This window comes from Calliphora vicina, chromosome X, assembly GCF_958450345.1.
Source record: "Calliphora vicina chromosome X, idCalVici1.1, whole genome shotgun sequence".
NCBI classification, from domain to species: domain Eukaryota; kingdom Metazoa; phylum Arthropoda; class Insecta; order Diptera; family Calliphoridae; genus Calliphora; species Calliphora vicina.
Genome location: NC_088785.1, coordinates 7278682 through 7292871, shown reverse-complemented (window position 1 = coordinate 7292871; position 14190 = coordinate 7278682). Strand labels below are relative to the sequence as shown.

General features: G+C 31.4%; 1 protein-coding gene across 5 annotated transcripts in view; it reads left to right on the top strand.

Moving 5' to 3' along the window:
- Positions 1 to 14190, top strand: part of PMCA (plasma membrane calcium-transporting ATPase 3) — a 141701-nt gene that overhangs the window by 103031 nt on the left and 24480 nt on the right. For 2 of the 5 annotated variants that reach the window (XM_065514652.1, XM_065514651.1), the window contains exon 18: positions 9161 to 9229. The exons of the other annotated variants lie outside the window; for them this stretch is intronic. In XM_065514652.1, coding sequence (XP_065370724.1) covers positions 9161 to 9229 — 69 coding nt within the window. The remainder of the gene's footprint in view (positions 1 to 9160; positions 9230 to 14190) is intronic. 5 annotated transcript variants of the gene reach the window in all.

Here is a 14190-nt window from a genome sequence, read left to right as displayed (position 1 = left end):
TTTAAGTAAAAATGTACTTTTATTATAATATTTATCAAAATATGTTAATTTTGTTGCTACATTTCTTGTTCTAGTGGCCTGAGACACGTTAATGGCCTGGCGATTTTTTAATAACTTTAAAATTTTTAAACCAATTTTTGTCTTTTATATCTTATTAGAACGACAATTACGTGTACATTTCGATTCTTTTAAATTAAATTGCAAAAATAATTATTTAATGCCAAATTTTTAACAAAAACTGAAAAAATTGCATTTTTTCCCCTTGTAAATGCACCTCAAAACTTCGGCGTCGTTGCGGCACCTGTTAGCGTTATCCTATCATCCTAATATTTTACTCAACGAGTTTCCACAATACATAGAACCATTCTAGAGGGGGGACGGAATGTACCTAGAACATTTTTTTCGTCCATACAATCTTCCTATATTTTTTCTATATACATTAGAGTGCTCCATATACACTCTATATAAAAATGTGCTTCAACTTTGGATGCGTGTAACTTTTTATAGGGACGATATAATTGTTATCAGGTTGGTTTTATTTTCATTAGAATTTTATCGCAAATATACGTCATAATAAAAAAAATTTCGATATATAAAAAAAAAATTCGTATTTTATATATGAGGCCCATCGAGCAAAATTAAAAAGCAAAAATAAACCTAAATATCTCTTGAACTAAAAGAGATAACATACAGATATAAGCTTATTTTTGTAGACCTTCTCAAGGACTATATAAATTTTAAATTTCAGCTTATTCGGATCATAAATGGCTTTTTGGCAATTTTTTTTAAATGTGTGACTTTGAGGGTCCACTCACTGATCCCCATTCCGAACACCTCAGCCAAGTATATAATACAGCACAACATAGATGTGTGGACTTGATCATATTATTTTAACAAAAAAAAAACTTTGTTTTAGCGTCAAAAAATAGTAAAAACGAAAATTGTTAAGGTACAAAGTGATCTTTATGTGCTATTTAGGGTGACTAGACACGTTCAGAATGCATTGATATGTTCACAAGAGTTATTCAAATTTACCGTAGCTACAAGTTTGCTAAATATTCTTAATGAAAAATTAGGAGTCCCTGGAAGTTTTTCTAAAAAAAGTAAAAAAAAATTGTCTTCCTATATTTTTTTCAAAAAAAGTGCACGAAAAAGCTATTTTTTGGGAAAAAAACTATTAGCTATATTTTTGCCATATAGAGTTAAGCGGTATCACCAAGTCTGAATTAACTGTTGGCCAAAAATTTATGACACTATTTTTTGAGGGCCCACTGATTTTAAGAACATTTGGGGGCCCATAAAAAAAATTTATCACCAAAATGGACAAACTGAGTATAGGATTTTACTACCCTTTGGTAGTAGAGTCTAACGTATACTGTCATGATCGTGTGTTTTTTGCACCGTTGCACTGTGTAATTTATTACTATTATCGATCATAAAAACCACCTTATTCCCAATTATCTCCGAAATATTTTAAAATATCCTCAGTCCCCAAAATAAATTTTCTGTCACCAAAAGACTTTGGGGATAAATCCCCAATTCCGATTGCACTGTGCATCAAATTTCGGGTCATTAAATCTATCCCGAATGAGACCAACGGGAAGTGATAGTAGAACATCAGTAGACCAAAACCCCCAAAGGGTTTTAAAAAGTTAGCTCGTATTTTAAAGTTATGCGACTTTAAAGTTCAGCTTTTTTGAGTAAAAATTTTTCATATATATTTAATTTTTAAAATATAATTTGTATTTTTTTTACATAGTTTATATAAAAATTAACTACATTATATAGTTCGAGGTCTTTTCTGCTCTGGTGGATGCTCTGTAGAACCAGAATTTGAAGTAGACAAATTTTGTAGTTCACTTCCTGTGTTTTCTTCTCCTTCATCATCGGGTTACTTTTTTCCTCGATATCTGCAAAATTTGTGTTAAAATGTAATGGGGAAAAAATATATATGTTTAAAAAAAAATGTTTTTTCAATATTTTATTTTTCAAGACTAAAAAAATTTTTTTATTTTTTCATATTTTTCTACAAAAAGTTATTAATAAATTCAATGAAACTATTTTTATATTTTATTTTTTAAAACAAGTAGTTTTATGGTAGAGTAGTAGTTGCTACATATACTCCCCCACCAGAGAGTTTGTTATTGAACTCTCGAAAATTTTACTCTTTTTGGAATTCTTGACTTATTTGATCGGCACTGTTGAATTCGTATTGGAAGTTTGTGTTCGTCTTAGTTGAATGGTAACAGATTTTGGCTCTTCGATTATTTCCGAATTAAACATAAATGCTGGTTTTAGTCGATCTATGGATATGACTTTACTGCATCCATTTATGTCTAAGGTAAAAAATTTGTCGGCCTTCTTTAAAACACGATAGGGACCATCATAAGGCTGTTGAAGAGGTTTCTTTACAGCATCGTTACGAACAAAAACGAATGAACAACTTTCCAAATTCTTGTGAAGAAATACGGATTTATTAGATTTATGCTTTACATCCACTGGTTTAAGCATGTTCATTTGAGTTTTAAGATTTTGAACAAAATCACTATTTGGTGCAAATTCTGTAGAATTTTGAAGTAGGTCGCATGGTAGACGAATAGTTGTACCATATACAAGTTCAGCGGGAGTTGCATTTACATCTTCTCTGATACTTGAACGAAGACCCATAAGTACAGTAGGAAGTACTTCTAGCCAATTTTTGTTATTATGACACATTAGGGAAGCTTTTAGAGAACGATGCCATCGTTCTATCATGCCATTGGACGATGGATGGTAAGCTGTTGTTCTTATTCTTTTACTACCAAGAATAAGTGCGAGTTCTTTGAAAAGATTGGACTCGAACTGACGACCTTGATCAGTGGTTATATTAGTAGGGACACCAAAACGAGATATCCAACCGTTGTATAAAGCTTCGGCCACTTTTCGAGCAGTCATATTCTCCAATGGAATGGCCTCAGGCCATCTAGTATATCTGTCGATGCAAGTTAAAAAGTACGTATAACCATTGACAGACGGTAATGGACCAACCAAATCTATATTGATATGGGAAAAACGTTCAGAAGTTGTGGGATACGTACCGACCTGACTATGTGTGTGTCGAGTTACTTTGGAACGCTGACACTCTATACAATTTTGGGTCCATGTGTGTATGTCTTTCTTCATATTCGGCCAAACAAAACGATCTTGTATTAGTTTTGTAGTTACTTTAATGCCACCATGTGACAAGCCATGAAGAGAATTGAATATGATTTTGCGAAAATTTGACGGCACAAACGGTCTTGCTTTATTTGTTGAAATGTCACAAATAACTGCTGGTTTATCCTGTAGAATTATTATGGACTTTAAAATAAGCGAAGTTGAATTATCTTTCAAGAGCGATTGAAGCTCTGTATCATCTTCTTGACTCTTGCTTAATTGATCGTAATCAATAGATGTTGGGACATCGATGGTCGAAATCCGTGAAAGTGTATCTGCAATTGTGTTTGCATGACCACTAATATGACGAATATCTGTTGAAAACTGTGATATAAAATCGAGTTGACGAAACTGTCGGGGAGAAGCTTTCTCAGGATTTTGCTTAAATGCAAAAGTTAGGGGCTTGTGATCCGTAAATATGATGAAATGACGGCCTTCCAGCATATGTCGAAAATATTTGACTACAGTGTAGATAGCCAAAAGCTCTCTATCATATGTGCTGTATTTTCTTTGGGTTTCTGTGAGCTTTCTTGAAAAAAAACTAAGAGGAAGCCAGCCATCATCGGATTGTTGTTGTAATACTCCACCAATAGCATGATCGGAAGCGTCTACCATTACACAAATTGGTTTGTTATCCATTGGATGTGAAAGGAGTGTAGCATTGGCTAATTCTGCTTTACATTTGTTAAAAGCGTTGTCAGCTTCAGGAGTCCAAACTATTGGAGTTTTGTCATTTTTCTTGTTGCCTTTTTGATATTCAAGAAGCGGTATTTGAGTTTCAGCAGCATGGTGAATAAATCTACGATAAAAGTTTATCATAGCAACAAAACGACGAACTTCTTTTACATTTGTGGGTTTTGGGTAATTTATAATCGCTGCTACTTTATCAGGCAGCGGATATATACCGTCCTTGTTAACCATATGACCAAGGAACTGAATTTCTTATTGGCCAAAATGACATTTTGATAGATTAAGCACTATACCATATTCGTTGAATCGTTGAAATACTAATTCTAGGTGATGGTAATGTTCTTCTTCCGACTTGGATGCGATAAGAACATCATCTAAATAGCTAAAGCAAAAGTCAAGGCCACGCAATACTTCATGCATGAATCTTTGAAAGGTTTGGCCAGCATTACATAACCCGAACGTCATGTAATGAAATTCAAAGAGTCCAAAGGGTGTTATAATGGCAGTTTTTGGAATGTCTTCTGGAGCCACAGGAATTTGATTGTAGGCACGTACTAGGTCTATTGTAGAAAAAATTGTCTTACCATTCAATCCAAATCCGAAATCGTGGATATGTGGCAGCGGATATTTATCAGGAACTGTTATGGCATTCAGTCTTCGATAATCTCCACATGGTCGCCATTGGCCATTCTTTTTCGGAACCATATGTAATGGACTGGACCAATTGCTTTTGGATGGACAACACAGACCTTGTTCCATCATAAACGCAAATTCACGTTTTGCTATTTCTAATTGTTCTGGAGATATGCGTCGTGCTTTTGATGTTACAGGTTGTCCTTTCGTTTCAATAATATGCTGTACATTGTGCTTTTGTTTGACAGATGTTGTTGAAGGATTGGTAATATCTGGAAAACGAGCAATCAAATCATGATATGGAATCTTGTTGTTAAGGGTTTTAATTTCGATATGATCTGTCTTTTTAACGAAAAAAGATGTATGAAGTCCTGTGGAGTTATCAATTAATTTCTTCTTTTTAAGATCTACAAGCAAACCGTAATGCTGTAAGAAGTCTGCCCCAATTATTGGATGATTAACGTCGGCGACAATAAACTTCCAGGAGAAACTTCTTCTTAAACCAAGTGTTGGGGATAGGATAGCATCACCATACGTATTGATTGGTGTTCCATTAGCGGCGAACAATTTATAATTTTCTGGACGTTTCTTTAAATTTTCCTTTGACAAAGGTAAAACTGATATGTCAGCTCCAGTGTCAATCAAAAAACGTTTTTGAAGTTGGTAATCGAAAATAAATAAACGATTTGTTGCTTGGCTTCGGTCACTAGTTGTATTTAGTGACCGCCTTGGGAGTTTTCCGAATGTGTAGCATTGTACGAACATGGTTGACGACAACATCTAGCGTTATTTCCAAACTTACGATGATAATAGCATACCTGTTCTGATGAACTACGAGATCTTCGTGATCTGTTACGGGAATTAGAGCGTGATGAACGACGGTTTCGAGAAGTTTGGAGATTTTTTACTGCATTCGTTAGAGCTGAAATTTGTTCACGTAACTCACCAATTTCATTTGTACCTTGAATGGCAGCAATATTGTTTGAGGATGAACAAGAAATATCTCCAATTTTGTCAGCCATTGTAGCTAAATTGTCCAGGGTTTCTGAGGAAGTGGCTAAAATTGCTTGAGTCTGAGGAGGTAAACGCTGAAGCCACATAGTGCGGAGGAACTCGTCTTTGACGCCACCGTTGGCTAGACTACGCATTTCTCGTAATAAAATGCTTGGTTTCTTGTCACCAATTGGTAATTCATTTAGCAGAGTTTTTATGCGCTTCTCTTCAGAAATGGAGAAATGGTCAATGAGGCGCTGTTTTATTTTGGTGTAGGCATCGTTTGGGCGTTCAGTAATTATGTCACTGACTTGGGAGAGAACTTCCGGATCTAGTTCCGGTAAAACTGCAAAATATTTCGAGTTTTCATTGACTATGTTATGGTTCTCAAATTGTGCCTCCAACTGGGCAAACCAAATTGCTGGATTTTCTTTCCAAAATCGTGGAATACGGAGTGTTACCGTTGATGTAGTTACAACAGGTTCTGCTGCGGAATCTTGAGCATGTCTAGGCATCTTGCGTGAAGAATTCGGGGTCACCAATTTAAAAAAAAATGTTTTTTCAATATTTTATTTTTCAAGACTAAAAATATTTTTTTATTTTTTCATATTTTTCTACAAAAAGTTATTAATAAATTCAATGAAACTATTTTTATATTTTATTTTTTAAAACAAGTAGTTTTATGGTAGAGTAGTAGTTGCTACATATGTATATTAAAAATTACCTCATTTCAAATGGCATTGCAATTTGGTGGTACTGTTCACCTTGTTCATCTGATTCGGTCGCTAGTTGCTGAACGAAGTAGTCTAGATGATGATGTAGGTAATGAATTTTGGGCGACATATTAACGCCTACTTTAGAAAAAGCATTCATCATTGCGTTAACAGATCTCTGATAGCTGTCAGAACTATTTGTACCCAACAACCCGCCAATAACCTCTTTGATTGATTGCCAAGCAATCAATTCGTTTTTATTTAAAATATTATCAAATTCCTGATGTTTGACCAGCTTCCGAATGTCTGGACCATTCACAACTCCTAAAGGAAGAAAAGTTGTAAAAAAATATATATTTTAATCAAGAAAAATATACTTATTTTAAATGTTTTACCTTCTTTTAATTTACTTTCAGTGAGTCGGGGGAAAATTTTTGCAAAAGTAGTGTAAACTTCATCCCTCTTAACCACAGTTTTCAGAAAACTATACCGAGTTTTATATGTAATGGTGGTAATAAAACTTTATCTTGAAGTACCAGGGGATCTTCAATGACGTTGGCATTCGCATGTTTGCTTAATTCCCTTCACTTCCATTCATGATTTGCATATTGATCACCCTTATATCTGGAGTCCCAGTCACATATAAAGCACATGTATTTAATGTATCCAGATTGCAATCCCCGAAGAATTGCTACCACCTTCAAGTCACAGCATATTTTCCATTGATGTTTATTGTAGTCTACTTCTTGAAGAATAGTTTTTAATGAGTCATACGTCTCTTTCGTTTCTACACTATAGTCAATTGGTACCGATGGTTTTGAGTTTGTTTAATGGAGCAACACTGCTTTTAAACTGGTTTTGGAGCTATCAATAAAAAGTCTCCACTCAGCTGCATTGTACCAAATGTCCATTTGGCTCATTAGTTTGTCCACATCCTTGCAGTAAGCAGATGTTTGCTCGTTATTTGCAAAAAAAACATATTAGGTTTACAAGATTATATCAATAAATATTTTGAACTTTTTAACTATTATTCCAGTTTTTTTACTACTTTTGAGTATTGAGTATTCAAACAATATGGTAAATACTCGATACACGATACCCACTACTCAATACTTTTACAGCAATATTCAGCAATTCTCCAAAAATTGCTAATTGCGTATCTAAGTACCAAAAACTATAAAAATAAAAAAATATATCTGCAAAAAGTGTTAAAATTAATGAATTTTAAGTATATTAGGACTAGAACATTCAACTAAAATTACTTTATATAAATATTGACTTACTTCAATAGACTATTCATAAAATATATATGAAAAATTTTTACTCAAAAAAGCTGAACTTTAAAGGTGAATAACTTTAAAACACGAGCTAACTTTTAAAAACCCTTTGGGGGTTTTGGTATACTAATTATCTACTTTCATTTCCCGTTGGTCTCATTCGGGAAAGATTTTCTTGTTGCACATTGTTATAGAATGGTTTCAACACATTGCGTTCTTGCTATCTTATAGCTGTAAAAAACATACTTTATTAAGATACTGACCCAAATGTGAACGTGTAATGCCGCTTTTATTGAGGATAACCGAAGACCGGCAATTTTACTTCAAATTATAAAGGATTAGGCACTTAAATGCTTAAAAACACTTTATTATTGTCTATAGTATTCCTGGAGTAAACATTTTCCAAACATTGGTATAATTTTGGTCCTCTTAAAATTATTAATTATCAGCTTTTGCGCTTTCTATAAAAAAAAAAAAATTTAACTAATACATAACATTTTACAGTAAATTAATATTTCCTATGGTTTATCTGAATTAAAAACATATGTTAATGGTTCCACTCTGTCTATTAAACGTTTAGAATTGCTATAAAAATGCATATCTTGTATGGACAGATCGATAGCATTATGACTTTCAATCAGTAAAGAACAATAGCGGAGCTCCGCAGTATCTAAATACGAATGGTCTAGCAACATTGCAAATGCAAAAAAAATATTACATTCGCAATATTGCTAGACCATTAGCACTTAATACTGAACTTCGCCTTTCAGTTTGAATTCATTGCGACTGTATATTGCTAACAAGGGGGGGGGCGGTTTCACACGGCATGTATTGCATGTGTTTTGTGACATGTATTGGGACATATTCCCACATGTAAACGTATACATACCGTGTGATCCATATGAATCTTTGTGTATGTAAACTACATGTGTATGCCTTATGACATTTTTGACAATTAGAGCATGTTCTATTTTCGTGTGTTTAACATGTGTATTTTGAAATACAGCACTGTGTGAGTGCCAAATAAAAAACACAAGAGTAAAAAAATCATAACAAAATAAGTTTTATCACATTGTTTATTGTGTTTTAAAAATGTATTAAATAGATATGTATATAGTTAAAAATAAAAATTCTATAAACTATTAGAGGTTATATCACACGCAATTAGATATGTACGTGCGAACGTGGAAATTATGAATCGTATGTATAACACCAATTTTTACATACATATGGAATTCCATATGCATCGAATACATGTCCCAATACATATGGAATACATTCCGTGTGACCCCCTCAACCCTTTAAGTATGTAATGACACGTATGTATGTATGTATTATATATGCCAGAAATAATATAATCAAAATTTATAAATGTATGTATAGAAACACAATTTTTGTTATTAATTTTTATCATATGAGTTTCATTACTATTAATGAAATGGATGGCTGCATTTAATTTAGCTTTTTTCAATTATAATATTAGTTTACGTTATTTTTTGTCATAAGTGCTTATTTTTCATACTAACACTAGTACTTTGACTATAACATGATCAAATGCATAAAAGCTAAAACAATAAAACAACAATAAAAACAAATTAAAACCACAAATGTTTACGTTAAACGAATATTTTAGTTTTCTGTTTTTTTCCCCTTTTAAAGGTTATAGGTGGCGAATTGCAAGAACGCTTGATACCGGTCCCCTACAGCAAGAGTTCTACTGATCAAGCTGTAAGCCTTTCGTAGATTTTTTATTACCGTTTTTTAAATTAATTATATTAATTTGTCTATTCCTTGTTTGATTGCTTTGTGTTCAATTCAATCTCTTTACTAATTATTATCATATTAATTTTGTTAAACATTATTTATTCAAAACAATTCTATTGGCCAACACTTTTTTCGCAGCTTAAAGCTTTTAAAAAGATATTTAAACTGTATTGCATAACAAAATAACCCATTCAGACCGAGCCAAATTTCCCGAAATTAAGTTATTCCCCCATACATTTTGGCAATTCAGATATGTTGCAATGAACATTTCTTGGAAATTACAATGAAAATGTCTGTATTGCTGCAAAAAATTATTTTTTTTTTTTTGTTTTCAACTATGTGCACTAGTGCACTTTAGCGATTTTCAATGTTTCCAAGGTCTAAAATTGTTTTCCGTAATCTAAAATAATATTTTCAAAAATATACCAATTAATTTTATATATTATTTACCCATACATGTTTAAATACAAAAAATGTCTGACATCGATAACCCATTACACATCTTGATACCAAAAATTTCCTAAATATAGAATATAAATGTAAATTTTGACGGTTGCACCTATTATAGACAGATTTCGAGGACATTTTTTTTGAACTCAGATATAAGGTTAACAATTTCCTTGACACTTTAAATTACAATATCGTAAAAAGGTTATTCGGGAATACGAAATTAGTATTTTAGTAAAATTGTTTTATGCTAAATTCCCAATTTTTAATTTGATAAATTCACTGAAATTTATTGTTGGGGGATAAGCTAGTTCCTATGCTCATTTCACTGGTTGCTTAGGCCAGATCATCAGGAAACCTTTTCCCAAAATGCTTTAGAAAAACTAAAGATATTATACAAATAAAACTATAGAGTGTTTGAGAATTACAGACACTCAAGCTTTATTTGTAAAAATATCAAAGCTTAAACAAAACACCAACAATAAACCGTGATTTATCTTTTCTTACATTTCCTTACTACAATTGGTTGGTTTCTTGCCTACACAAACTGTAGTGTGTAAATTTGCAATCCAAACAAGAAAACTGAAATTGAATATTTGTCTAAAAAATAATTTTATCAAATTTGTCACCATAAACACAATTTCCTCGAAATCCACCATTGTAATTTAGAGTTTATTATATAATGATATAATCGGCTATCGATGTCAGACATTTGAATATTTTATTCTTAAACATCTATGGATAAATTAAATAGTTACAAAAACTAATGTGCACCCTCTAAATGTTTTATTATACCCTTCACCATGGGTGGCAAGGGTATATATAAGTTTGTCATTCCGTTTGTAATTTCTACATTTTTCATTTGCGACCCCCAAAGTATACATACATATATAATCTGGATCATTATAGATAGCGAAGTCGATATAGCCACTCCGTCTGTATGTAAATAACTTACATACATGATTCATACATCAATATGTCGGGAATTCTTCCGGCTCGGTTGCTATTTAAAATCGACAAAATCGGCCCACAGATGGCTGAGATATAAGGAAATAATCGTGAAAACCTTGATTTATGGCCTATTTTTGATCTATATCTGGATTACTAAGTCATTAATGTAGACAATATGGATATCTAATGATAGATATTTTAAAGTCCATTGCAATGATGTATATAAAAAAAATCGGGAAACATTTTTTAACCATAATTTTTTTTTCATCAAAAATTTTTTTGTCATAAAATATTTTTCCAAAAAAAAAATTTAAAAAAAAATAAAAAAACTTTTTTTAAAAAAAATTAAAAAACAACTTCGAAAAGAAAACAAAATTTAAAATATTTCGAAAAAAAGAACTCAAATTTTGTTTACCTAAAAATATTTAAAAAAAAAATTATCTTACTTGTTTTTAGACTACGGTGAATAATTTTAGACAATTTTATGTGCAGTACAATAGCAAATAGAATATAAATAAAATAAAAACATTGAATTTGAATTAAAGCGTTTAATTTATTTAAAAATCATGTTCCTGAAGAGTATCAGCTGTGACCTGAAAAAAACCCAGTATAAACCGATTCGATTACGTTTATAATTTCGGTCTAAAATTATGAAATTTGGCAACAGTTTGAATGTGCTATTATATTTAATTGTATTATATAATATTTTTAGCTCAATGCAAGTCTTACATATTTGGAAATAACATTATTTGTTGAAGATTTTAAAAACTATTACATAAAGATGCATGTGTACAAAGGCACATTCATTCAAAGTGTATTAGCATTGTTATAACATTAATCGTAAATAAACCAATTTTTATTTTTATATAGTTACATATATGTATGTACTAGCATTCATTTGTTTGTGGAATTGTAAAAATATAATACAAATTAAAGCAATTGAATGCAACTGTCATGCTCTTGGTGGCTGCCTTATTTTATGTATCAATATTCATATTAAATAATAACAATAACACAGTTCAACCACCAAAATCGGAATGAGATAAAACCAAAAGCAAATGTAGGTTGACATTTTCCAAAACAAAAAAGGCTTTTTTTAGTATAGTGCTAGATTTTTTATACACGCATTTGAATTTGATATTGGAACGCTGTCTAATAAGAAAAAATCACTAAAAATTTGATAAAATTGTGATTATTTATTTTTACTATCCTGTTTTAGGGTCGAGTAATCCATTTTTGATATTTATTTTTACCTAAAACTCACGCTAGATGGCACTGCACATTGGTACAGAATGAAATTTCACAAGTTTAAGTTTTGAATTTGGACCTAATTGGCCCACCAGGGGTGGGGCCAGGTGTCCCCAAAGTAGGACACCTCGGGTATGTTAAATTTTTAAAACGATCCTATTTTTTCGTTTTTGTTCCTACCTTGTCGTAGCTATCAATTATATCTAATTAGAAGAAATTCGCATTTAGAAATACAAATTTCAAAATTTTTACTCCAGTTTTTTGATAACAGAGGATCCAAATATTTCCCGATTTTCTCCATTTTTCCTTTATTAGACTAAGTTATAAGAGATAATTTATAATTTATGTTTGACTAGGAGATTCTATATATGTAATTGTTTTAAAATCGGAACACAAACGAAGAAAAATTATCATTTTAAAAATTTAACATACCCGAGGTGTCCTACTTTGGAGACCCCTGGCCCATCCCCTGGTGAGCCAATGAGGTCAAAATTCAAAACTTAAACTCGACAATACCTTCTCTTTGCGCATGTGAAATTTCATTCAAACCGAACTAACGGTTTAGAAGTTACAGATTTATTTCCCTCTTTTTTCAGTACCAATGTCAAAATATCAAAAATGGAATCCTCGACTCTAAAAACAGTAAGATACCACAACTGTCCAGGATAATAAAAATTAATAAGCATTATTTTATGAAATTTTTAATGATTTTTTCTTGTTTGACAGCGTTTCAAAAACACCAACTTCGAAATGCGTGTCTAGCACCAAAATCTAGTTAGCATCTAAACTAAAAAAAGCCTTCAATGTTTTGTTACGGAAAATGTCAACTTTCATTTTCTTTTGGTGTCATCCCATTTCGATTTGGAAAGTTCGATTGTGTAATTAAGTTCTCTTTAGTCGATTTGCACTTTATTCCGCTTCATACGTTTGCTTCTTATTTCGTTTTTTTTTTTTTTAAATTTCAAGGAAACAACATTATTGATAATCTGAGTAAAATCAGATTATGATAAACCAGTACTTTATAAGCTCTGAAGTTTGGAAATTTGTTTTCAAGGGAAATATTTCTGATATAACTTAAAAATATTTAACTAGATTTAGAAATGACAAAATAACCCTTTTCTATTCTTGGGAACTGACAAGTTTTGTACAATTACTGACACCAAGTACATACAATTGTTAATTTCCAAATTTGCCTTTATAAAAACCATAACATGTTAATAGTGTTGTTTGAGCACTTAAAAAAATACAATTACGTTTTCTTCAAAATACAATACATAATAATTTGTTGAATATTATTGAAAAATTCAAAGTATTTAAAAATTGTAGCATTGATGTTGGTGTCTATTCTATTTATAAGGTAATAACATTCTGGATTTTATTCTATTATAACTGATCATTTGTATAAAAATATTATGTTGAGCAAAATATTGCCCTACATTAAGTTTTACCCAAAATACGTAAAATTCAATTGGCAGATTTGAACAAATTATGAGTTGTAGATTGTTGTAATATTTTATTATTGCAAATAATAAAAAATATATAAATAAATAAATTACATTTGATTGCAATAAAATACTTGCATGAGTAAATAAGAAGAAATCTGTAAGTATTTCGCACTTGTTCCTTCAGAAATAAAATGATCTATTTCTTTTGCTATTGAAAATCTACATTATAATTTGGTTTCGATATAGTTATTTGGGTTTCTTACATTTATTATTAATATCTTTTAGCCTTTGTGCAATCGAAATATTTTCATCAGAGATAAAATCAATTTCGTTTGAAGATGATTTAAATTGAGTTTTTTTAGATAACTTACAAAAAAAGGTGAAGAATTGATTTTCCAGAGCCCCACACAAGGAAAACCAAAAATACAGCTTTCCTTCATTAACTATGTTTTCGCAGGCGTTGAGATTAACAACTTTGGAGAACATCACTTTGCGATATTAGGGCATGTAGAATGTCAAAATACATGAAAAAGGCACACTAAAATTACAATTTCCCCTATTTCTTTATAAGAAACGGGATTTAAGAAATCCCGAAAACCCCGGGATTTTCGGGAACGGGATTCCCCGTTTGGCATCTCTAATAGAAATACATAATTGGTCACAGCTCCCATACAAGGCCCACTACCGAAAATTACTTTAACGAGCACAATACTGAACTTCGCTTTTGTATGAATATTTTACTTTATATGACAAATGTGCCCTAAAGATATTCAAATTGTTGGGCTATGTTATACAAAAAACATTATACATGTATAATGCATAGTTACATACATA